The sequence below is a fragment of the Artemia franciscana genome, chromosome 4 (genome assembly GCF_032884065.1).
Source record: "Artemia franciscana chromosome 4, ASM3288406v1, whole genome shotgun sequence".
Classification (NCBI taxonomy): domain Eukaryota; kingdom Metazoa; phylum Arthropoda; class Branchiopoda; order Anostraca; family Artemiidae; genus Artemia; species Artemia franciscana.
The window spans coordinates 17,643,846-17,671,749 of NC_088866.1; the positions used below are offsets into that span (position 1 = coordinate 17,643,846).

The following is a 27,904-nucleotide window of genomic DNA, read 5'->3' on the forward strand; positions in this document are numbered from 1 at the left end:
TTGCCCTTCACGAGACTTGAAGACTGGGACACATGTTCAAGAGAAGCTCGTCCATTGCTTTCTTATATGCGTCTTTGATTTCACTAAGCTCTACCATACTCAATGCAAGTTCTGAAGTAAATTCAAGTTCTGCGTCTGAATTCACGTCTACAAGTTCCTTTACCAGAATCGAGTGAAGTGCTGCGTCTACAACGGTGTGGCCTCGCAGAGCTCGAGAAATAGCCTTGCCACTTAGAAGATAAGGAACTTTATCGGAAGTGTACATCAATTCAACGATTTCTTTCAGTCCAGATCCATCCATCAAAGATCCCATGGTATCAACAAAACTCATGAAGGTGTGGAATCCTCCTAGTCTAACCACTACTTTAGCAACACAATTTCCAGGTCTTTCAGCAGCAATAATCTTCATGGAATTCCACCACAACGACTGGTCAAAGGTTACAACCTGAGTAAATCCATAACGTTTGCTCTGATGGGAAATGGATGTCAGAGTAGAAAGGATACAATTCCCGTTACTTGAAGGAAGATTGATCATAGGAAGAAAGAAAATGATTGCTTTACTGGGATGGTCTCCGACCATGACTGATTGCATGGTTCCACTCCAGCCTTACCTAGGTTGCTTGAGATACCATGACGTAAGCCAAAGAAATCTAAGCTTGGAATCGTATCTTCCTCGATTCCTGGATGAAGAAGATCATCATACATTTTCGAATGGACAGAATCATTTGACTTTCTATGGACGATTCGGATTCTTCCAGCTGCTGGACAGTTTTAAAATGCGTGCAAAACCATCTATTTGATTGGGTGTGCATGGTGGGGGGGGGATATGCAAGATACTAGAACACAACTTTCTCCTAGCATTTCGGCGTAGGAAGTATAAATTTCCTCTTCGTGGATCCGACTCTCTGTAATATCCAACATATATTGATACACACTTTATCTCATGTGCGTGTGGAGGGAGGGGGTCAGAAGACTGAGGGATGGCCAAAACATAGAACTGAGTCCACATTCGTGATCTATGTACCTGACTCTCCTATCACCGACTTTTTAAAAGAGCAAGTTAATGAATTGTTTTTAAGTCATTATTTTAGAAGAAAAGACGGAAAAACGTCAATCTCACCTTGACCGATTTTCAATATGTTGTAGAGAATTGTTTTCTGGTTCGAATGATACCAAAATAAAAACTGTTGCAACTTGTTTGAGGTAATTCCAAAAATTAATTTAGATTGACTCTACTAATATATAATGGATAGTTTCTGCTTGCGGAATACTTTCCAGTAGATTTTGATTTAACTCAAATGCTGATAGAGGGGGCATCCTCCCTGTCCATCAGAAACGACATCAATGGTCTATATTCTATCATATAGAAAGTGGAGCTACCATACAGTAATAGCAAAAATGTCCAATAAAAGCTTTATTAGAATAATAGAGCAACTACAGCACTACTTTAAGACTCACTCAAGGTATTTTGGGTTTTATCACAGACGATTCTATCGCGTACTGCATTTATCGATATATCTTTTAAACTTTTGGCACAGCAAAATATATAAAAATAACAAGAATAAAAATGGTCTCTCCATACATAGCATCATTTTAAAAGCCAGGATCGTCATCCTGGCGAAGTGGTAGGCGGACTGGTTTCAGAATTCTTTGTCCAAAGAGCACGGGTTCGATCCCTCGCGTAACCAGTTATTTGGTCTGGGACGGGGGTCAGTGGGGTGACTCTGTAAGTTCAGCCAGAGTCTACCCAGCTCTAAATGGATACCTGGGGAAATCTGGGGAAGGTAAGCAGGAAGGGTGTGAGAAAGCACAGGATGGCTGGCCCCCAGCCCCCATTGCACTTCCTGGCTAAAGGGTCACGAGAAAGAGATCAGCACCGCCGATTTGGACCTTAAGGGTCTAGTGCCACCAAGCTTACAAACTAACTTACCATTTTAAAAGAGACTGCGATTACCAATCGCAAACCATAAACAATTCTGGGCGACAAAATTCAACATTGAAAACTTAATAAACAAACATCAGTTATAATTTCAAGGAGTATGATTGCAGTGGCGTCAACTACCAATATAATCAAAGGGGGAGGGGACTTTTTTTTCCCTTTTAACAATGAAAAATAAAAAGGATATTTTTCAATGAATATACAAAAAAATTATTTGTTTTTAATCTAAGGGGGACTTGCCTACACCCTGTACTGGCGCCACTGTATGGTTATTATCTCCAATAATCGCAGTGCATGTAAATATATACACATAGCATATGCTACACGATACTAAAGCACTCGTTTTATGAGAGACTAGTAACTCCACAGAAAATGTTACAGTGGGAATTTTTTAGGAATCATTGAGGAAAAACATTTGTATAGCGGAAACAACCCTCACCATTAGTTCTACATTATATAGACACACAAAATACCTTTAGTGATCAAGAAAATTGGAGATAAAACAAATGAATTGAAATAAAAAATGACACAGAAAATTAATTACATAATCCAAACAACTTAAATTCAAGCAAAATAAATAAATTAATTGACTAAATAAAAAAATAACAATCAAGAAATCTACCGGAATGATAGTATTTTGTTTTACAAAATAAGTTTGCATAAAATAAACACTTAAACTGCGTAAAGCTGAAATAAAATGAATGCAAAAACAAAGAATGCGGATCAAAAATAATTCAGGCACACCAATATATTTGTGCCTCACCTGACAAGAGCTTCATCCGTATCTTTTGTTACTTTAGTTCTATTATCTTCAATAATCTGAAAATTCCAATAAAAAGTGAGTAAACAGGGTAGAAATCTTAAACAGTTGAATAGAAAAATTGCGCGTCTTCAACTCCAGAGAAAAACAACATCTATATTCAAAATTCAGACGAAATCTTGAAAAATACATAAAGGGTGCTTAAAGATTTCATCGTGATATATACATCTTCGATAAATAATAATCATATTGGTAAAACACTAGCTTAAAAACTATATGTCTTATCAAGGCCCTATCCAGGACTTTCGCTCTAGAAGGTATTTTTTCGAAGAAGAGGCAAGGGGGTGGGGGGTGGGTAGGGCTAAGAAATTAAAAAACGCACTGAAAATTTGCCTATATATATTTTTCTTACGAATTAACGAGTTGTACAAAAATTTCGGAGGGGGGGGCAAGCCCCCTAGCCTACCCGGATAAGACCTTGTGCCTTATTAAGTAAAAGCTTGAGAAAGAAGAATAAATAAAAGTTAAAAGAAAATATGTAGATAACAGAGGCTTATTGTCTTGATCAAAAGTTCTGACCATTATTTATATTTTTCACTTCATTTTTCTTATAAATAGAAGGGTAGTGTAGTCTAGTGAAAAATTTACCGAGAGAGAAGAAATTTTTCGGGTTTCAATTTTGGGAAAACACGTATTTTTATAGAAAAAAAAGATGATAATAGATATCGCACCTTCAGCAGTTGGAAATGAATCCCAAATGTTAAAAGAAACTACCTGTGCCATCTTGTTTGTCTATTTTTACCCTTTTGTTGTCAGTATCCTTAGATCCATTAACTAGATTTGTAACAAGATCGGTCAAATGATACTAATTCATTTGTCATAAATTGTTATTTTTGTGCCCGGCCGAATATTTAAATTTTGGTTTAAATTTCCATTTCACGGGGGATAATGGTTATTTGGTAAAGACTTTCCTAGGGGATTGCTGCAGACGGATAGTCATGTCAAACAACACAGGATTGACGCGAAAAACGACGTTAAAAATAAATTATTGCTTTATATACGCGAAGTGCTGAGTAAACCTTCTGCATCTATCTACTTCAGTGAAATTAAACTTTGACTAACGTGAGCTGTAACTGGGAAATGAAATGAAACCTGAATCAAGATTGGTGACAACTCCAGGCTACATGTCGTTTAAGAGAGCTACCTTTTTTTTTTTTATTAAGATTGCTCCCTTTCAGAAGCCAAAAGTCGGTTAATATTTGCAAGAAAACACCTTAACTTCATCTACATACAGTGTGTCCCAAAAAATATAAAAACTTTGACCGTCCATTGCCCATTAATTGATCTAAATGTAAACTGATCAATATACTGACAAAAGTACTATCAAGTACTAAAAATAAATTTGTTGAAGGACCACTGGAAATGAGAAAACACAAATAGTCGAAAGACTCAAAAGAGACATGTTTGACGTAATTCAAGCTTTTCTTGGCAGCTGCTGACTTTGATTAATGACTTAACTAACATCAAGTTTTACTTGATGCTATTCAAACTCGCCATCTGCATTGTCAGATACTTTAAACTTATTTGCTATCCGAGGAATAATGTGTCTTGTCATCCAGAAAGTCGATAGATCCAGTTTCCTGGTTTTTGCTAAATTGCAAAGTTAAAAGCTGAGGGAGAGATCCCTCAAAGATCTGAGGGATCTCTCCTAGACACTTACATTTTTCTTTTTTTTTACATTTTTACAGGATCTTGATTGCACCATGCCAACCCAGTGTCTCATTACTTAAGTCGCAGATGAGGCGGCTACTTCACTAAGTGAAAAAAAAAATCCCAAGAAACTATTTAGAAAGTTCAATACTCTTTTTGCTAACATTCTTGATTTGCACTCGTCCGTAATAAAATGAAGGAAAAGCGTACGTAGCTGTTTTGGCCTCAAACTGCAAGGCACTCCAGTGAGCTGTAAGTAGTAGTAGCAAATTTCATTATTTGCGATTTATCATAAGCTAATTTTGTATTTTAAAATAAAAAGTCGAATTCGTGACCTTTTGTTCAAAATTTTTGTTTATTCAATTTTAGAATAGACACTGTGAAGTATCTCGGACTCATAATTGAGCAAAGTTCATCTTTGAAACAAACATTTACAACTACGTTTGAAGATTTATCCATTTGCTCAAAAATTACTTGCCATATATTGTCTTTAACTTAAATATCAACATTTAAAAGCCATGTCAAACCGATTCAAATTTAGGAAATAAAGCCCTAAAAATCTTGAAACGTTTTATCCCCTCACGAATTACTCTTCCAAATAGGTCTTCTATAGCATCGTTATTATTATCTGAAGTTTATTTGCAATGGAAGACTTACATAACAACAACACTGGGTAGAATACTGTAAATATAAACAGGGATTGTAATATAAAGATTTTCTTAAATTATATCAGTAATTTGGCGCTCGAACGTTCATAAGAGACATTGCCAGCATCTTTAGTTCCACCTTATTTCTTAAAAGGAGTCTGATCGTTTATTTGACTTAATATTGAATTTAACTTGTGATTTTATCAGGCTTTAGAAAAGCGTTAGGTTATTCTATTGGGACCTCATTATTTCTGTTCTAATAATAAACTACTGAACTTGAAAATGGAACGTTCTCAAGGTTCTTTTTCTAGATCTCTTGAATCCTGGATCGTTTAGCACTTTCATGACATTTCCAATTTTAATCAAAATGTATATAACACTTCTGCAATTACAAAGGCCAAAAAGCAGGAAAGCATATTCGACGACAAACACAGAAATAAAAATAGAAAACACTGTATATGTTCTGATTGGGGACCCAGTCCCCCTCCCCCCTCCCAACACAAAATTCGAAGACACCTTGCCTCTCTTATTCCTTCAACATACAATTCGTCACAATTTCGACAGAACTCACTGTATAATGAGACAAACAGACTTGATCGACAGTGACAGCCTCAGGTCTACAGCTTATGATGTCACATAATTGTGACCAAGCTGCATATGACGAAAGTTGCTCCCATATGGATTTAGAAATCGATGTTGTATGAAGAGTCAAAGAGCGTATACAGTTTGGGAACACCCATGAAATATCCAGTTTACAATTTAAAGTGCAATTTTACAGCTAAAAAACCGATTTTTTTTTATGCAAGATGAAGCTTTAATCAACAATTTTAAAAGAAGGAGCTTGAAGTTTCTTACTCGAATATATTCCTCTTATCTGATTGTTTAAGATAAAAGAAGACTATATGAAAAATGAAAATTCACAGTTTCATAGAACTTATTACCTATTGTTTGAATTAGCAAACCATAAGCAGCTAAAAAAGAAAGAAAACAATTAAATACCTGAGACTCATTTAAAGACCCTTATACAATAAATAAGCGTTTACAATCGTAAGCTTGACCGGATTAGAAGGACAAAATCTAAATTTAAGTGAAAAAATAAAATTATAAATCTTATAAAATCTGTTAACTAATGTACATCACCAAAATACCATAAATAGCGGAGAAAGGAAGAAAAGGTGAAATATGAGAATGCGTTCTATTCTCCAGCAGGATAGGAATAGAGAATAAAAATTCTAACATTAGTTATTTGTATGATAGGCGTAAAGAAACACACAGTTGGACCAGACGCACTCAGTAAGTCGACAGTGCCCACGGTACGGGAAAAAGCACGGTATGCTGCCGCTGACAGTGTTATTTCGCTTAAACAACAGAGTGAAAAGCTTGTCAAAAATATAACCTCTAGTCTTGGTTCTTTTCATCCAGTTTGGCCAAACTTTTGTGGGAGATGGCCAAAGTAGAACTTCAGTTCCAAATTGGATGGGACACAAGAGGGGATAGTTGGTTGGCTTCAGTTTTTAGTCGTCAGTTCTAAGTTTTACGTGGCGAGAAGTTTTTAATAGCAATAGAAGCAGTTTGATTGTTATAATTTGAGAACACATATACTTTAAGCCTTGTCTCCATCCCAATAATTCAAAATAAAAGTCTATGCTGATTGCTATAATGTATTCTGTCAGACTGTCAATTAGTAAAAATTAGAGACAACCTTCATTCTTCGAACCTTCTAGTCCATGGACGTCACACAAATAGCCTACACATTACACTGAACCTCCTAAACATGAAAACTGAATCCCCGAGAAAGCGTTTCTCTCAATTCACTTTTTACAACAATAAGACAATCTTATCCTGCCATCTATATTCCATTAAACAAAGAAAATAATAGATATATAGATGCTCCTTCGACGTTTATACGTATGTATATGGGAAATAAATACTGATATCAAAATGTTGTATGCTTTAGAGACCATTAACATGCACGTCCCCATGTCAAAATATACTACAATCCCATACTTCCCAGTTCCTTCCTTTTCTTCGTGCTTTGCTATCTTGATTCAATCTTCTTCCTTAGAAGCAATCCACCCTTATTTTAGAAATAGTTTAGACTACGAACAAGGCATTTCAAAAACCTTGTCAAATTGTTCAGAGTCTAAAATCAGAGCTTGCTAGTATTGTTTTTATTTAATTACTTATCTTCATACTATTTAGCCTTAAACCCCCCAGTCGAGGAATACGACTATTATTTTAAATAGTTAAAAATATAATCATTGAAATGAAAATAAAGAACAATATTAAACCTAAATGAGCAGAAATTATCTTCCCTACGAAGAGCCTACCACTTCCTTGCAGCCTCCCTCTTCTTTAAGTAAGCACTTGAAAAGTGCTTTACTGAAATAATTTTGGAGTACACAAGATATAGCAAGAAGCTAACCTCATGGGTTTCATCTCGATTGGTTTTCAAAACATTTGAACCAAAATACAATTGTTAAATTTATTATACAGCTAATATACCTAGCTTCGTTTTAGAAAAATTGTTATTTAAATAGAAATATATGTATTTCTATCATATTGCCCTTGCTTCAGACTATCATTCTAAAAGGTGTAGATTGAAAAATTAAACTTCAGCGTGGTGAATGGGGGCTTAAGAAGAGAGTAGTATCCCTCGTACAAATTTATGCTTATATTTATTCTGGCATTGGATAATGCATTAAAAAAAATAATTTTATTTTGATTTACTTTTGATATCACACTCAGGATTATCCTAAATGAGAGGGAAGGGGAGGAGGGCAAACGTTGGCTGGATACATTCACTATTGGGAAAAAAGATTGCACCCATGAATTCCTTCTTGAAAAAAAATACGAAATTCCAAATATTTCTAGATTGAACCTTAAAACATGTGGAATATAACTTTCAGACGTGTTGAATTCAATGGTACGATCGTTATCAATATCACTGTTTTTCATAGAATTATGAAAATTTTCTTCCACTAAGTTATTTCATTGTTTAACCTTTTGATTTCTACTGACACGTTTGACTCTTTGCTTAGCGTTCATTACGGTGAAAGTAACAGTTCGTGGTAACGAGCTGTAGTCAGGAGCAACACGGCTCAAGAGTAACCGAAACTCTAAAAAATAGAATTTTCGTACAAATAGTTACATAAAAAGAGTCGTATTTTTATGCTGATTTTAAATATATAAGTTCCATCAAGTTTAGTCTTCCCCATCAAATGTTACGAGCCTGAGAAAATTTGCCTTATTTTCGAAAATAGGGGCAACTCTCCCTAAAAGTCAAAGAATCTTAACAAAAATCACACCATCAGATTCAGCGTATCAGAGAATCCTACTGTAGAAGTTTCAAGCTCCTATCTACAAAAATGTGGAATTTTGTTTTGTTCTTCTGCCAGAAAACAGATCACGGATGCGAGGTTTTTTTTCAAGGGTGATCGTGTCTAAGGTGTCTCAAGAGGGCTCATTTGACGAAAATTAAAAGTTCTAGTGCCCCTTATAAGTCACCAAAAAAATTGGAGGACACCTAGGCCCCTCCCACGCTCATTTTATCCCAAAGTCACAAGATCAACGTTTCGATATAGCCATTTTGTTCAGCATAGTCAAAAAGCCTAATAACTATGGCTTTGGTGATGACTTAATCCCCCAAAGTCCTCGGGAGAGGGGTTGCAAGTTACACAATTCAACCATTGTTTACATATAGCAATGGTTATAGGGAAGCGTACAGATGTTTTCTGGGGATATTTTTCGCGGTGAGGGGGGGGGGGTTAGGGAGTTGCACGGGAGGATCTTTCCACGGAGGAATTTATCATGAGGGAAGAGAATTTCCGCGAAGGGGGTGCGGGATTTTCTGGCATTATTTCAACAAAATAAATTTCAAAAAGTTTTTTCAGCTGGAAGTAAGGATCATCATTAAAACTTAAAACGAACAAAACTAGACCTACGTTGCAGGGGCTACGTGAGGTGTTACGGCAACCTTTGTTCGGCTTCGCCGAGTAAAGTTTTGCCTCGCTTCAATTAAACGCTGAAGTTGTTAATCTGCAAGGATCTTAAAATAAATACTAGGTACAACAACTCACAAAATTGCAAACCCGTCATTGTAACTAGCAAAAGTTGCAAACCCCTCATCGCTGAAGATGATTGTAGCCTAACAGCCAATTATTGCTTACAAGTCCCCTACCTGTATTACCACTGGAACCAAATTGGTCTTACCATCAATACACGGAAACAAATAATTGGTAAACCAACTAGCAGAAGTTGCTAACCCCTCATTACCGAAGATGATTATGAGCTAACAGCCGACTGTTGCTTAAACCTCCCTTAAAGTCTCACAATTGGTATCGGCCTATTTTTGGTTTCAGCGCGTACCTTACTACTGAAGTTGTCAACCCCTTTAAACTTCCAAACTTTTATTTCTCATGAAGGAATTTTCCGACCACAAAATAGATGACATATACTTTGATCAGCTCCTTAAGAGCTATCGACTACCGTCGAAAAAAATCCATTAGACTTATTTCAAAAGTTGACGTTCTTGCCGTAGGGCAAGTTTCTAACGTCATCACTTAGAAAGGAGCAAAGGATAAACTCTAATTTCTTTAGCAATGAAAGAAATTTTAAAGTTTAATAGGCACATCTGATACCATTTCTATATCAGCCTATTTTTGGTTTCAGTGCGTACCTTACTACTGAAGTTGTCAACGCCTTTAAACTTTTAAACTGACATTTCTCATGAAGAAATTTTTCTACCAAAAAATGGATGACATATAGTTTGATTAGCACATCAAAAGCTATCAACAGCTGTCGCAAAAGAAATCTATCTGTCCTTAGTTCAAAAGTTGACTTTTTTGTCGTAGGCCAAGTTTCTAACGTCATCACTTAGAAAGGAGGAAAGGATAAACTAATTTCTTTAGCAATGAGAGAACTTTTAAAGTTTAAGAGGCACATCTGATACCATTTCTCTACCCTATCCCAAGTGCAAAAAAGGAATGATAAACTCAGCTGAAATCACGAACAGAAATGGGTAGAAACAATAGATTTTTGGCCCCCAAGCAAGAGTTCTACAGAGCTTTCCAAAATGCAAAGTCATATTCATCAATCTGGCCTAAGGTCAACACTTTCCGTAAAAACCGTAGAGGTTAGACCCTTACCACTTTCTAGGAATAAGCTGAGCTCGGGGTGCTAGCAAAAAAAAAAAAACACGAAACCAAAGTGTTGCTCCCGCAACACAATTATTACGTATAAAAGGGGTTTAGTCTCCTCCCCAATACCTCGCTCTTTCCGATAAAGTATTTTTAGTAATTACAACTATTTATTCTACGGCCTTTGTGATTCAGGGTTCATTCTTAAAGAATTGGGACAAGATTCAAGCTTTAGTATAAAGAGTGAGGTATTGACGAGGGCGAGGAACCCCTCATATACACAGTGAAAATATACAAACATTGAAGTTCGTTAGGTAAGTTAATTCGTAAGTTACGTATATTTATTATACGACCTCGGTTTACGCTAAAGTTTGTTATTGTTTTAAAAAGTAGAGTTGTTAGAAAGAGTCAAGCTTTAGCGTAAAGAGCGGGACGCTGAGGAGGGGACAACCCCTTTCATGTACGGAATGATTTCTGTTCGTTTTAAGTTTTAATGTCGCTCCTTACTTTCAGCTGAAAAAACTTGTCTTTTTTTATTTAATTTAAATAATAGCACAACAAAAGCGGAGCTTGCTAGGACGGGCTAAAGAACATAGTCAACTGAAGATCAGAAGAAATAGAAATCTAAAATAACTCAAACTCAAAACGCCCAGAAATTACTACTAAAGAATAAATGAAACTCAAAAAGGTCAGAAATTAAATAAGCAATCATAGCAAAAAATACAAAACATTCAACAGCTACTAATATAAACAAATAAATCTTAAAACGAGTGAAAGTTTATTGAACATACAAATCAAGCTTGAAACGAACAAAACTCAATATAAACAATAGTTCTGGTATAGCCTCCTTCTCTCACTGTGAAAGTCTAAAACCTACTGCGTCATTGGTGCTTCACTGAAAACTATATTTGTTTTGAACATTCTTTCAAATTACAAATATACAATTCTGTGAATATATATATATATATATATATATATATATATATATATATATATATATAAATATATAGACCACACTGCCTCTCCATAACAAACAAATACAAAGTTGAAACAATAGGGAAAATCTTTTCAAGATAGTGGAAATCAATTCTGTGAATATTTCGGTCCAATGTCCAAGGGTCGTTTTCAGTACGATACGAGAAAGAGAGAGAGAGAAAAAAGATATGTATACATAAATAAACTTACATTAAAATGCGAAAATTAAAACTAATAATGTTAAAAACTTTTCTAAAATAGCCCTAGCATCCTTACTTTAACGAAGTTCAACTAGGACATAGGGCCGAAATATTCACAGAATTGATTTCCACTGTCTTGAAAAGATTTTCCCTATTGTTTCAACTTTGTATTTGTTTGTTATATATATATATATATATATATATATATATATATATATATATATATATATATATATATATATATATATATATATATATATATATATATATATATACTTGTTTTTAAGTAAGGTGAAGTGTTGCAAAGTTTTTTGTGTAGTTTTTTAGGTAATTTCCTTTTTCCTCTTTTCTTTTATTCACATTATACTCCGTTTTTCATATGTATTATAACGGGTAATAAATAAATTCAATTCAATATATATATATATATATATATATATATATATATATATATATATATATATATATATATATATATATATATATATATATATATATATATAACGATATTACTTGTTGAAAGATCATAAGTTCAAGATTGTATTTCACTGTAATTTGTATTTTCATTTTCAATACCTTTTGTTGTAATAACTGGAAAAGAAAATATTTGCAATATAATTCGTTTTCAGTGAAGCGTCAATAACCCAGGAGGCTTTAGACTTTTACAAATGGGGCAGTATCTAAAGTCTTGTTTACAGTATGACTATATTTATCTTGAACAGCCTTGGAAAGGACTAATAAAATTAAACTGAATATTTGATACATAATGATACTAATTGCTGGAAGCTCATCAGTTCAAGATTTTATTTTTATTTTCAATGTTGTAATAAATAGAAAAGAAAATATTTTTATTATAATTCTTTTTCAGTAAACCACCAATGACGCAGTAAGTTTTAGACATTTACAGTGAGAGAAGGAAGCAATGCTCAAACTCTTGTTTGAAATGATTTTTGTTCGTTTCAAGCTTGATTTGCATATTCAAATTAAGTTTCACTAGTTTTAAGATTTATTTATTCAAGTATATTAGTACGTACTGTATGTTTGTTTGCTATGATTATTTATTAAATTTCTGTCCGCTTTGGGTTTCATTTATACTTTAATAGCAAAATACTTTTGTTCGTTTTAAGTTTGATTTGCATATTCAAATTACGCTTTACTCGTTTTAAGATTTATTTATTCATTTATATTAGTACCTGTTGTATATTTTTTTTGCTATGATTGTTAATTTAATTTCTGTTCGTTTTGGGTTTCATTTATTCTTTAGTGGTAATTTCTGGTCGTTTCGAGTGTGAGCTATAGTAGGTTCCTATTTCTTTTGATCCTAAGTTGAACATGGCCTTTACTTTTCTTTGAAAAACTTCTTTTTCGTAATTTTTTAAAATTAATTTCTGTTCGTATTTTATTGTCAAAGTTTTAAGTTTTTCTAATTCCCCATTTCAAAATAATTTCATTCGAAAAAAATTCCAAAATAAAACTTTATGTGTCTGGAAACAGCCTTGGCAAGAACTAATAAAATTAAACTAAATATTTGATATACAATGATTTTAATTGCTGAAAGCTTTTAAGCTCAAGATTTTATTTCACTGCAATTTTCATATTATTTTCAAATATTCAATTTTTGGAACAAAATATCATTAATAAATTGTTTTTTGGGATGTTCGGGCAATGGAAGGAGGACCAGGGGTTAGCTGCCACGATTTCTCATTGGTAAGGTTTTTTCCGGGGGAGGGGGATCAGAGCATGGAATTTTTTTCTTGGGAGGGGGGTCATAGAGGAAGGACCAGATGTCCGCTCCCATGATTTTTTAAATAAAACATCGTTAATAAGTTGTTTGTGGAGGGGGTTGGGCCATGGAGGGAGGACTAGCGATCAGCTTTTACGATTTTTGAAATAATAGTCGTTTATAGGTTTGTTTTACGGGGATAGGAGGTCGCACCATTGGGTCAGCTCCCATATTTTAGGAATAAAATGTCGTTAATGAGTTTTTTATTATTTTATTTTTTTGGGCGGAGGGTCGGATTATGGTCATATCCCATGATTTACCTTCGGAATAAAATATCATTAATAATCATTAATTTTGGGCGATGGTCAGGGTCAGGCTTATCTCATATTTGAATCATTTAAAAAACCCTCGCATAAAAACCTTATATGCCTCTAGGGCACAACTTACAACACTTGTTCCTGGCTCTTGGGTTTTGTGTCGGCCTCGGGTTTTTTTTATCTGATTTTCGAACTTATTTTTTAAACATGGCCATCTAAAAAATTTGAGGGGATGAATCTGGGAAAAAGAGGGCGGGGGCTGGTTGCCCCCCAGTACCTATTGACTCTTCAAAAGGGAACTAGAAATTTCAATACCTTATCGAATGAGTCCCTTCTAAGTCTACAGGATCACCCGTTTCATAAAACCTTACAAGTCCGCAGGCATCATTTACAACTCTTGTCCCCGGGTTCTGAGGGGTTATGCAAACCTCTGAGTTTTTGTTATATGATCTTTAGTCTATTTTGAACAAAATTATATCTCAAAATTTTTATCAGATGGATTTGGGGGGAAAGAGTGCGAGCAGGGGAGGGGCTAGTTGCCATCCGATATCTTTTGACTCTTAAAAAGGGAACTAGAACTTCCAATTTCCAATCAAATCAGCCCCCTCTGAAGTTTATGTGAGCACCCCTTTCATAAAAACCATATATGTCCCCAGGGTATAACTTACAACCCCTGCCTCCGGACTCTGGGGGGGTGGGTTGACTTCTGAGTTTTTGATGTCTGATCTGAACTATTCTTAACAAAACGGCTATTTCAATTTTTATCAAATGCATTTGGGAAAAAAAGGCGTGGGGAGGTAGTTGTCCCCCGATCACTTTTGACTCTTAAAAAGGGCCCAAAAACTTCCAATTTCCAATTGAATGAGCCCCTCCAAAGTTTACAAGACCACCTCTGTCATGTGAAGTGCCTCTGGACAAAAAAAATAAAACATTAGAGCCTTATTGCCTTTCTATAGGCAATGTTATAGCGTTGTCTCTGATAAAAGCTTATTGTTTATGCCAGAAATATACTATTGCCATTCTTTTTTAATAGGATAAGGAGTTTCTGGATTTTTTTTTTTTTTTTTTTTTTTTATAGCAATTCTCTTTAAAGAGCCCAGAACATTATACATTCAACGTGAGATACCAGCTGTAATTCAAATCACAAAATCGTCTGATAGTTTTCGCTTGACAAATTTACCATCTTCTCTTGAAGCTTCTACTTACCAAATCATTTTGGATAATGAAAATCTATTAACCTCATTTTTTAAAACTCAGTTAAACTGTCAAAGCAAAGAAACTACCAAGTTTTTGGTTTGTTCCTTCTCATTTTTGGAACTATAGAAAATAATATTGGTAATACCAAAACATACAATTTAAAAACACTATATTCCACAGACACAAGACATCATAAAATAAAAAATAGACAAATTATTTTTTATCCAATTCATAGATTAAAAACCTGTACTTACTTTATAATGGTGATAACATCCTATACAAAGGCGCATAAGTATAGGAAAAAATTACTGTTTACAAAATTAGAACTAAGAACATAAAAAACAAATACAACTTCTAATCTTATTGGATATCAATCCAGATGAGGTCAAAACAGGGATGGGGGGGGCTATTATATTAACTATATCAAATAGTATTCCTTTATTGACTTAATATCGCTGTTCAAATAGCAGATCATTGAAGCATTACCAACTATTGGTTCATGCAAAGAATCACTCTCAGGACTAACAACCCTCAATATTTTATATATAACTATTTTAGCTGAATTTTGATAGTTTCTTTCACATGCTTCTATTACTTTCTTTAAAATGTCAAGAAAAATTTATCGGGAAAATAGATGATGTTGCTCCTGGCCCCTCCCTGTTTCGAAACAAAAATACAAATATGGACTGATAGTAAAAGAATAAGAGGATCCTTGTTTTCTAAAGTTTTTTTTAAGCATCTTTTTAATTTTTAAATCTTCAGATTCAAAGCCGGTTTCTGCTAATGTATACCCACAATCAAATGAAAATACCCATCTTTTGCTAACCTTGCGTGAACGACTAAACTTTTTCCCATCAATGTAAGATGCACTTAGTCGAGACAAATAATTTGTTTCATATTTTTTGCACTACATTTTCGAAATTATTGCTTTATTTTTAAAGATTGACCTGATTCAACACAACCTAGCTAATTTCATGTGACAGTCAAGAGCAAGAACGTAAACAATACCTGCCAACGGGAATTTAATATTATTCCAAAACCCATTTTCGAAAAATCCAAGGTCTAAAAAAGAATCTCGAGATGCAAAATTATTTTAATATACAATATAACAATATTACATTACAAAAATAATCAAATTATAGTAATATAACTTGCATTAGAAAACTCGAGGGTCATATACAAATATATAACCAGGAGTATATGCATACTTAAAATGCTTTTTGAAGGTAACTTTATCCCATGATCAGGGCTCAAAACTATCCACAAAATTAGTTCAAAGAGGGGCTCAAGTTTAAAAATAAAAAAAAAGAAAGAGGGCAAACCTGTGATAGACCATGCAGTGAGAAGCTACAAAGTACAGAAAATATGGGAAACTATATGCTAATTTCATTTTTAAATGAAACTTCTGTTTTCATCTGAAACATGCAATGCTTAAATGCTATTTGTAGGATTTCTACTTTCAACGAGTATTTTTATGTCATTTGCACCATGTCTGCAGCCCTGAAGACAGAACTTGGAAGACAGATCTTTCTTCACTGGTCAGTATTTTCATTTACAGTTATAGATGAACCAAAACATTCTAATCATTTTCAAGAAAAAGAGCGAAACGTAAAATAAGCAGTATACTCTGACACCCGGTCATAATAACAATATTAGAACTGTTCAGTTCAGTTCCTTTTATTCAATCTAAAGGAAATACAATCTATAAAGGAAAAGAGTAGCTATTCCTCAATTATACAAAATTTTTGTAAATTAAGATATTTCTACCAGGGATGAAGTATATCCTAGAGGGGGAGAAGTTACATTGAAGACTACGATGACTTTCATTTTAAATATCCACTGTTAAAGTTTTCAACAAAAAGAAGAAGAAAATGTCACTAAACACAAACTCATCAGCAAGTAAGACCCCTTTTTCTTCGCTTTTTCAAAAGTTGTGTTACAACTTCAAAAAAAAGAAGAAAAACAAGGAAAAAACTTGAAACCAACCCAATGCCCTTGAAATGACATATCAAATTACTACACAACGTCAGCCGGTCGGTTGCAATTTTTTCCATTCAAAATACCTTACGAATAACGCAATTAGGCACCTACGCAGGATGAGAAGAGGGCCTTTGGCCCCACCAAAATCTCAAAATTTTTAGCAGGGATTCATACATCGTTAATATAATTTTCCCTATATTTTCATTTTGCCTTCTTAAATAGATTAAACATTTCCCCAAATTTTTCACCTCTATTCAATTCCCCTTTCAAAAAAGGCCCTATTCATGTGCTTAACCCGAATATCTTTCTTGTTTACATCAATTTGGCCTTTCATGCTATATCTTACCAAGCGTTTATTTTCATATAGTAGAATGAGACTGCAGCAGATATATATACATATATATATATATATATATATATATATATATATATATATATATGTAGCCTGGTAGACTTGAGGGAGACGTTAAACTTAGTTTTAAGGGTAGAAGGGTTGGATTAGTGAGGAATGGTCATATTTAGATCTTAAGTTTGACGCGAAAGGGAATTTATTAGTAGCCATATAGAAAGTAGGATCGAAAAAGGTAAGGCATGTTGTAATATGGTATTAAGAAGTCAGCTTAGGGATATGAAAAAGATGCAAGTAGTTCAAGAGGTTTTCAGGGCTAAAATTTTAGGTGTGATGCACTATGGATCTGAGATTTGGGGATATGCGGAGGGAGATGCAATTAGGATATTATAAGAGGTTGCTAGGAATAAGTAAGTATACAAATAGTTTAGTAGTTAGAGGTAGTTTAGTTTTGTTTTCTTTAAGAAGTCGTAGGCTAATTAACATGGTTAGGCTTTGGGGCAAAATTTTAGTGATGCCTAGAGTGCGGGGGATGAAGGCGGCTTATTTAGAAATGTTGAAGGGCAGCTCAGGTACGGGGTACCCGTAGTAAATCACGAGTGTATTAGATCAGAGTGGACTAAGCCATATGCGGGGGGATGGTTTAGGGCTCGGAGATATGGGGGACCAAGTAAGTGGACTAGTTGAAAGGATTTCACAGCAACAAGAAATACATGCATTGCAGGTCCAGCGTTCACTTTCGAATTCACTGGGTCTTTATTGTCGGTCGAAGGAGATTTGGGGTAAAGTTTTATTTTTTAAGGTGAGTTAGAAATAAAGTTATTAATTGAAATCGGGGCTGTTAGTTTGCCACTGGGTCAAAGAAGAAAATATATCGGCAGGGAAAGGTCAAAGGCTGGTCCTTATTTTTGTCCTATGTTTGGAGGTTTAGATGAGAGCGTATATCGCTTGTATGAATGTGAGGAGCTGAATGATGGGAGAATTGAAGTGTTTGGTAGGGGGATTGTGATTTTGAGTGGCTTGTGAGAGTGTGTGCGGATGAATGTTTTATGGGTATCGGAAGCTTGGCACGATTCTTTCGCCTTGTGATGAATCATAGAAGTAGATTTCTGTAGGATTATGTTAGGATTTGTCCAGTTTTCTTTGTAATTATTCTTTGATTATATTTTTTGCCATTGCTTATGAGCTTTTAGCGCAAATTCTATTCTATAAAAACTTCTACAAGCTAAGGTCTAGCAGGCACATCAGACTCCCTTTTAAGCAAATTTATTATGAAAATATAGAGAAATAAACAGTAAAGATATCCAGCTCCACATGGGTAACTGGAGAAATCTGGTGAAGAACAGAATGTGTGTGAAAGCACAGGATGGCTTGCCCCTGCCCCAAATTGCACTTCTTGGCTGATGGGCCGAGAAACCGATATCAACACCACCGGTTGGTACTATAGAATCCAGTGCTGTATCCTTTACGTTTTGTTTTTGAATCAGCTCTAGATCTTATATCTTTCGACATAAAAGGTTTAAAAGAAGATGATGAAGCTTCACAGGCAGTTTTTTTTTTTAGAAATCTTCATTCATTCTACTATGTTCAGTGGTCTAAGAACTTTGAAGAGTATACCATCAAAGTCCTCTGTTGACTGTTCTAATAATTAAAAAAAAAGAAAAAAAATTGACAGAAGTCAATGAGCAAAAATCTGAGCAGAATGATCTAAGATTAGGGAAGTAAGACCTAAGCAGCAAAAAAAAAAGAAAAAAAAATACAGACCTTTCACACGGGTTGTGATACTCTATATAAGAATTGTTTTGAATTTGCCAATGTCTATTAAATGAATTTGAATATTTGTCATTTGAACAGTATGGTAAACCAATAAGACAGTAAAGTTGGTATTTTCATTGAAAAATGTTTTTTTTTTTTTTTTAATTGAAAAAGATCTCCCCAGCCCTAATCGAAAGCTAAGCTTGGGCCAAGTTTAGCTACAATCTACAATTTCGTGAACTTAAACCACAACTGTTACCTAGCAAAGCTATAATATTAATTAGAAAATTACAACAAAATTATTTTTCTCTTTTTTTTCTTGTTTCCATCATTATTTCTTTTTCTGCTGTGAATTGGTCCGAGAATAAAAGCTGAGTTTGTAAAAAAAAGGTGCAACAGGAATGTGCGTGAAGATTTTTTAAAATTAGTCTGTGTTCTGTGTACTAACTATTCACTGATTAATAAAAAAAAAATCTAAAAACAAAAATAAGCCTACCTTTTCACAATTTGAGGTTTGATACAAATAGACTTCAACGTTTATTTAAAATCTTAATTTCAATAAATTCAAAATAGGCTCGTTTAAAATTTTCTACCTTTGATGAGTGACCCTGCGCTATCAACAACACGTTATTTTTATTTGCTATCAAGTCTAGATCCAAATTCCCCCAAAATTTTCTATTTTTACCCTAAAAATTAAACAAAAATTCTAATCTTTCTCAAAAATTTCCGAAATTGGCAAAACCAAATAGTTTTCTTCTCCTATCTGTTTACAATATTCCTAATAATCGACCTATTTTTCCGCCATTGTCTTTGGATACGCAGCATAAATCGTACAAAAAGAGAAAAATTTCAGTTTTAAAACTTGAAAAATTGATTCTTTTTTTAAATTAAGAATTAACTTCTCCATCGCTATTAGTTGTAAAATACAGCTTATGTTAAAATTTTTTTGCTATTATTGACAATAACGAGAAAAGAGGAGGAATAATGCAAGTAATTCACTCATTGTCTCCTATTTTTAACCAGCTAATTATAAATCCACCCAAAGAGTAAGGGTAAATTATAAGAGCGAAAACTGGCGCTATTGTCGACAAAATAAAACAATAAACGCCATCTAGCCTTTGGCGACAGTTTGTATTTTATCAGGGTAATAATAAAAATAAGTAATTAAATTAGGGTAATATTGGTAAAATTGGGGTATTAATATGTGTCTGATGTTAGTTCCTGACAAAAAAAAATGATTATACAGCTTGAAAAAATGTCAAGTGTGGCCATATGCTAGATGGCATTGATAGTTTTTTCCTGCTTTTTCTTTGGGTCCACCAATAACCGTGAGAGGGTAATAAGTGGAATATTATAATTAAGCCTGCCAATGAAGGTGACAACATCTAAGGCGAAATTAACTAGAACTATAATTAAAATTGATCTTAACATTCGTGTTTATACAAGAGTTGCGAGATATTGCTCGTACTTGTAGCGATAAAAAAGTTAATATGTTTATCCTATTAAAACGGAAAAAAAATAGGTGGTTAAGCAAGTGAAACTTCATTTAAGTTTTTATTAAAAAAAAAAAGCGCGTTTCATTTTCGTTCTTTGACTAGTCTAAAGGTTTTAAATACAATATAAATTAATATCGTTTACTTCCCACCTCGTATCTTCTTCTTTCTTTATCATGTTTCTTCTTTTTTCTCTTCTCTCTTCTCTCTTCATCGGATCTGAAATGAAGATGAGTTAAAGTACAAGAGTGAAAAGGACACAAAGTAATATCAGTTTATTGAAAAATAGGTGGTAACCAAGATTTTCATTATATTAGCAGACACTAAATGAAAGCGAAATTAGATTAGGAAAGCCAAGGTAAGTTAGGTTTCCCAGAGATAGTATAGAGAAAGTAGAAAAAGTATAGAGTAGTATAAAGTAGTAGAAAGTAGTACAGGGTAGATAGAGAAAGAAAATACTGCAAACTTTGGACGAAAAGACGCAAGGGAATTGTTTAGAATCTCATTTTCCTACGAGGGTCTTCGGTCCCAGGAAGAACAGAAAGACAAGGCTGCGAACCCAGATTAGAACATTGGAAGGTACAATGATGACAGCGATCAAGTTTGGTCGGGAAAGGTGGGCACTCCAAAAGACAGAGGAGAATTTGCTAGATGTTTTCCAGAGATATAGTTTATGGATTGTTTTGGATACCTGTTTGACTGACTGCTTTTCTAACAGTTTACTGTGCAAAAATATGGGTCCATACAGCTTTCTAGGGCTATAATGAGGGAAGATTGAAGGGGCTAGGACACGTACTGGGGAAAAAATGACAAGTTGTCAAAGATCGTCCTTGTCGGCCAAAAATCTTGGGCCAAACGAAAAAGCAGTCGTCTCAGAATGGATGGAAAGATGTTAAAAAGGAAAGATCTAAAGGAAATAGAATCTTCTTGCGAGGATGTAAAGACGGAGGCATTGAATTTATTTGTATGGAGGAGCAGCGTGAGTACAAGTGCTGGCCTCCGGCAGCTTCACGGTACAGTGAATAGTTATTAGTAATAGCAGCAGTAGTAGCAATAATATTGAAAAAAAATCCGGGATATAAGAATGGAATCGCAATAGCAATATAATATTATTGGTTCCAATAAGCTTCAATGTTCCATAAAAACCAATTCACTCCATACCTTCGATAGTTTTAACATAGCTCGTCAATCTTTCCTTATTTTGACGAATGTACCCCCCCCCCATAAAAAAACGGGATAAAACGGGATAAACAATGAATAGTTAGCTTAGATTATGAAAAAGCAAACAAACACAGAGTAAAAATAATAGGGAAAATCTTTTCAAGACAGTGAAAATCCCCAAGGGCCGTCTTCAGCACAATATGAGAAAAAAAATATATTTAAACTTACATTAAAATGTGAGAATTGAAACTCATAATAATTTTTTTTTACTTTTTAAAAACCACCCCCAGCATCCTTACTTCAACGAAGTTCAACCAGGACTGATAAATAGAATGAAGTGAGATGATAAATTAATTCAAACAAAACAGAACAAAATGATTAAAATGCAAGTTCAAAGCTAACTTTGCGCTTTTATCAGCCTGGGTCAAAGGTCTTTTTGTAACTGGTTCAATACTATTATAAATTGGTTTAGTAAAATATTTTGTTAGATCATTTTTAATTAAGTATGAGTATAAAGAATTTAGTGAGTACTAAAAGACAGCTAGGACTGTTTTTTGAAAAGTTGTGTTTGTTTGTTATGGAAAGACAGTGTGGTCTTCGTTGTTATTATGAATAGGGAATTTTATTCTGGGATCTATTTCTTGACTAAAAGTCAGTGGCGCCCATTAATGAAAATACGAAATGGGAGAACGTTTTCTAAATCTTAAGAGGGTAGCTTTTTTTTTCTTCCAATTAATTACCAAAAATAGTATTTTTCGATGAAAAAGTCGAAAAAGATATTTTCGTAGACTGGGAGGGGGGGACAACCCAACTCCTTCATTGGCGTCACTGCTCAAAGTAATTTCCGTGTGCCTAATTCTTAAATTTGTTCTTTCATTTTTATGGAATAACTTTTCATTTCATTTCTCTTTACTTTTTAATTTGCATAATGGTTTCTTGCATTAATAGAACCAATTTTGGCTATTGAGTTTTGTTGAAAATACCACTCCTAAAGAGTTATGAGGCCATCAGGGCGCCTAAGGCAAACACTTTTGGGTTTTGTTAAAAATACTACTCCTGAAGAGTTATTAGGCCATCAGGGCACCTGAGGCAAATGCATAAAACGCACATTCCTCATTGTCTTTTTTTTCTAATTATATAGCTTAACTGGTTTCGATTCTGGATCTCTACATTAATATTAGACTCGCAGTTGTGATCAAAAAATTAAAAATCCTTAAATTCAGAGCTATCATGGAAATTAAACGCCATTCGTGAAATATTTACCAAAATAGGTTGATTTTAGACTTCTGTACAGCAATCTTGGCCTCAAATTTATAATCAACAAACCAGAAGTCCTTAAAAACAGATTTTAGAGATTTCTGATATACTACTACTACTACTACTACTACTACTACTACTACTACTACTACTACTACTACTACTACTACTACTACTATATATACTATAATAATAATAATAACTCACTGCAGCACCAAGCCGCCTCAGGCCAACACAGCTACGCACGCTCCTCCTCCAACCTAATCTATTTAAAGCCTCCCTCTTTACACCCTCCCAGGAAGTTCCCATTTCCTTTAAATCTTTATTTATGACATCCTCCCAACCCAGACAAGGACGACCTACTTTCCGTGTAGCCCCAGACGGTTGGCCAAAAAGGACAATCTTCGGTAATCTGTCATCCTTCATCCGTAGAACGTGGCCTAGCCATCTCAACCTTTCTTTCATTATAGCCCTAGAAAGTGGGATTGAACCACATTTTTCGTACAGCATACTGTTTGAAATACGGTCAGTCAGCCGGGTGCTCAAAACAATCCGTAGGCAATTTCTCTGGAAAACATCTAGTAAATGCTTGTGAAATATGTACTGGGTGTTTTCACTGAGATACTGCACCTTTAGCGTCATATTTGCAATAAACAAGCAAGGAAACACTCAAAGTCAGACTTGGGTAGGAACACCATTTGAAAAACTTATTTTTAAACTTATTGCAAAATCAGTTATTTAACTGATTTTTGGCTTCTATATTTTAAATAATAGCCTACGGTTCGTAATAGCCTACGGTTTGTAATAAAAAGCCTCAGAAGTTCATAAATACTAGTTTTGGTAAGCATTAGGCACCATTCATAAAACGTTTACTGAATGTAATTAGTTTTAAAGTCTTTTCAAACTTGTCCGCTGCAATACAAACATCTGATTTGCAATCCACAAGCTAGATAATACTTAAAATACTACCTTTCTTAACAAAAAAAGGCCCATCGGTGAAGTAGGTACTTAGAAAGATGTGGTTAGTTGTGACAGTCACACTGTGATATAATTTTACAATGATTAAAATTATATCGTTTAGAACATTTCTCAGAATAATTCTGTCAAGGAGGCACACTCGTGCTTCTATAAAGAGGCGAACCACGACAATGTTAAGCGATCTTCGGTTCCAGTGGCCGCAGAGGGATCGGGAGGGATGCATTTCGTAGCCCGAGCTTCAACTAAGAAACTTGCCAAATTTCATCCCCCTCCGACTTTTCCTTCATGGGGAAAATCTGGCCGAAAGTTTCGACCACCCAACCCCAGCCCCCCTTTAACGTTGTCCGATCGGGCTGAAATTCACAAGTTACGGTCCCCTGGGGCCCAGGAGCTCATCCGCGAAATTTCAGCTCGATCCGATAACTCCTTCCCTGTTCAAACAGTTCGTGGTAAAGAACTGTAGTAAGGAGCGACCCGGCTCAATAGTAAACGGAACTCTAAAAAACGGAATTTCAATGCTAAAAGATATATCAAAAGAATCAGATTTTTATGCTGATTTTAAATATATAAGTTTCATCAAATTTAGTCTTTGTCATCAGAAGTTACGAGCCTGAGAAAATTTGCCTTATTTTAGAAAATAGGGGGTAACACCCCCTAAAAGTCATAGGATCTTAACGAAAATCGCACCATCGAATTCAGCGTATCAGAGAACTCTATAGAAAAAATTTCAAGGTCCAGTCTACAAAAATGTGGAATTTCGTATTTTTTGCCAGAAGACAAATCACGGGTGCGTGTTTATTTGTTTTTTTTGTTTTTTTTCCCAGGGGTCATCGTATCGACCAAGTGGTCCTAGAATGTCGCAAAAGGGCTCATTCTAACGGAAATGAAAAGTTCTAGTGCCCTTTTTAAGTGACCAAAAAAATTGGAGGGTACCTAGACCCCCTCCCACGCTCATTTTTTTACGAAAGTCAACGGATCAAAATTTTGAGATAGCCATTTTGTTCCGCATAGTCTAAAACCGTAATAACTATGTCTTTGGGGATGATGCACCCCCCACAGTCCCTGGGAGAGGGGCTGCAAGTTACCAACTTCGGCCAATGTTTACATACAGTAATGGTTACTGGGAAGTGTACCGACGTTATCAGGGGGATTTTTTTGGTTTGGGTGTGGGGTTCATGGGAGGGGGCTATATGGGAGGATCTTTTCTTGGAGGAATATTTCATGGGGGAAGAGAAATTCAATCAAAAGGGCGCAGGACTTTCTAGCATTACTATAAAAAACAAACAATGAAAATATAAACATGAAAAAGTTTTTTCAATTGAAAGTAACGAGAAGCATCAAAACTTAAAACGAACAGAGATTATTACGCATATGAGGGGTTCTAAAAATACTTTAGCATAAAGAGCGAGGTATTTAGGAGGAGATAAATACTTCACTCTTTATGCTAAAAATTTTTTAAGTAATTTCAACTATTTATTCTACGGCCTTTCTGATTCAGGGGTCATTCTTAAAGAATTGGGACAAAACAAGATTTAGTGTGAAGAGCGAGGTATTAACGAGGGGACCAACCCCCTCATATATATAATCAAAAATATAAGAATATAAAAGTTTGTTACGTAAGTTAATTCTTAAGTTGCGTATTTTTTTACTAATAAAAACGTTCGTTAAAAATTAAAAGATCTAGTTGCCTTTTTAAGTAACCGAAAAATTGGAGGACAACTAGGCCTCCTTCCCCACCCCTTATTTCTCAAAATCGTCTGATCAAAACTAAGAGAAAGCCATTTAGCCAAAAAAAGAATTAATATGCAAATTTCATTTTAATAATTTATGTACGGAGAGCCAAAATCAGACATGCATTAATTCAAAAACTTTCAGAAATTAAATAAAAAAACAAGTTTTTTGAAATGAAAGTAAGGAGCGACATTAAAACTTAAAACGAACAGAAATTACTCCTTATATGAAAGGGGTTTTTCCTCCTCGACGCCCCGCTCCTTGCGCTAAAGTTTGATTCTTTCTCGCAACTCTACTTTTTAAAACAATAAAAAACTTTAGCGTAAAGAGCGGGGCGTCGAGGAGGAAAACCCCTTTCATATAAGGAGTAATTTCTGTTCGTTTTAAGTTTTAATATCGCTCCTTACTTTAGTTTCAAAAAACTTGTTTTTTTTATTTAATTTCCAGAAACCACGCATAGCCACTTATTGTTCATGTTCTCCTTTTTTTTTTCTCGACACCTACAGGTCACAGCCGACATCGGATCTGGGTGTACGAAGACTCATTCGACGCAGAATTCTCCGAGTAAGTGCCCTTGAAAGTTTCGTAGGAAAATCTTAAACCCCCGATTTTCTAGCTTAGAAAAACCCATTTCCCCATTGAAGGTAAAATTTTCTCTTGTAATAACATCACTTGTTTAAAAAATTCTTACACTAACAGCGGCTTCGCGGAGCGGAAGAATTAGGAGAGGCAGTTTTAAACCCCCCGCTTTTAAAGACTCTTTTGTACAGGTTTTTTGTTGTGGGGGGCTACCGCCCCCCTAACCCCCCGCTCTTGGCTTCAGAAAGGCCCTCTTTTAATTAACAAAAAATTGAAATGAATGAATAATGGAATAACTTCGATAAATGTTAAACACAAGAGGACAGGAGAACCATTGCGCCGAAACTAGTAATTAGTAACAATGAAGTCCCCCCACAACAAAAAACCTGTACAAAAGAGTCTTTAAAAGCGCGGGGTTTGGGGGGCGGCAGCCCCCCAACTGCCTCTCCTAATTCCTGTACGTTTTAAGGTTCGACTTTGGGACGCAGTCTCTTTAACTCTTTAAGAAAACGAAGTTTTTTTCATATTATAATGACAAGAGTCAAAAAAGGTACAACATGCCCATATATACAAAGGTATAATGGGGAAGGGAATTAGAGGAGGCAAATGCCCCTGGGCCCTGTGTACACGCTTCCAAGCATACAGAGTAAAGTTACTTGCATGATTGATTTTCAACAAGGTGTAGCAGACCCACCATTTCTGGGATATAGACAAGACGTGTTTCAACTGTTGAAATTTCTATTGCCAGAGTAGTCCCAGACTTGTAATCAGCGAAATCATAAAATCTTAATTCCCACTTTGGTAAGAAACCAAACACCATTTGTGATATACACACTTCATACGCTTTGATTTCGGGCTTCCGTAATAAATTACAGCCTCGGCTCACATTAAGTGCCACGTTATTAAATGGCACGTTAAGTCTCAGCCTCACATTTTTAATAAGAATCTTAAAAAAATAAATTACCAATTTTGGTGGCCTTCGAAAACCATTTGTGAGGAATGTACTTAGTAAGTTTTGATTTATGACAGTCTTGCTGTGATCCTAGAGACATACCATTTACTTATTTGAGCCATTCTTTAAATAATTTTCTAATGGTGGTGTGTCGAAAGATGTACAACATGTGCATGTACCAATGTCAAGGGGTTGGTGAGGGGAATCCCCCCAGAAAATACCCCCCCCCCATGGAGAATAGAACTTTCCAACTTTATCCAAAAAACTTTCCAGAAAACTTTGTTTGAGTTTTTTTCCATAACAGGAAGGAATTTTGGTACTAGTGTATGAGACGCCACTCAGTCAAGCTTACGCTGCGTAAAATTCGAGAAAAAACCAGTTTCTTCGTTAGTTTTTTTTTCAGTTTAGCGTGAGACAAGACAAAAACAAGTGACAAAATAGATGGGGAATATATAATTTGGGCTATATATTTCCACATAAGGGGAGGGGGTAAAGTATTTGGACAGCTTAAAGTCAGAAAAAAAATTCATAGTTCATAATATGCAGAATAATCGTACTTAATACATTTTGCATGCAGAACCGCTATACTTTCCTCGTCCCCCGCTAATGTGCAAATATATAGCTCTCAATTATTTCTAAATTAACGAAGAAACTAACAAACAAACCGGTTTGTTCTCGAGTTATATGCATCTTAAACTTGAGTGAGCGGCGTCTAATATACAAGTACCGGGAATTTTCATGAAGAAAGAGCCAGATTTTGTGGTATTATTTAGGAACGATCAGAAAATTAAATATAAAAAAAAACAAGTTTTATCAACTGAAAGTAAGGAGCAATATCACGAACAAGAACTATTACGTATATCAAAGGAGTTATTCTTTCCACAAGACCTAGCTCTTTACGCTAAAGTTTTGACTTTTTGTCGTCTTGTCTGACGCTAACCTGAAAGAAATTAATGAAGAAACCGGTTTGCTCTCGAGTTTTACTCAGCGTTAACTTGAGTGAGTGGCGTATAATACACTTGTACTAAAATTCCTTCTCCCCACGGAAAATAAAAAAAAAAGG

At 34.8% G+C, this 27,904-nt stretch overlaps 1 protein-coding gene across 2 annotated transcripts in view; it reads right to left on the reverse strand.

The window, feature by feature from the left end:
- LOC136026080 (serine/arginine repetitive matrix protein 2-like) overlaps positions 1-27,904 on the reverse strand; it is a 77,509-nt gene that overhangs the window by 15,064 nt on the left and 34,541 nt on the right. For both annotated transcript variants that reach the window (XM_065702275.1, XM_065702276.1), the window contains 2 exons: positions 20,336-20,402; positions 2,703-2,758 (listed from right to left, as the gene is read on the reverse strand). In XM_065702275.1, coding sequence (XP_065558347.1) covers positions 2,703-2,758; positions 20,336-20,402 — 123 coding nt within the window. The remainder of the gene's footprint in view (positions 1-2,702; positions 2,759-20,335; positions 20,403-27,904) is intronic.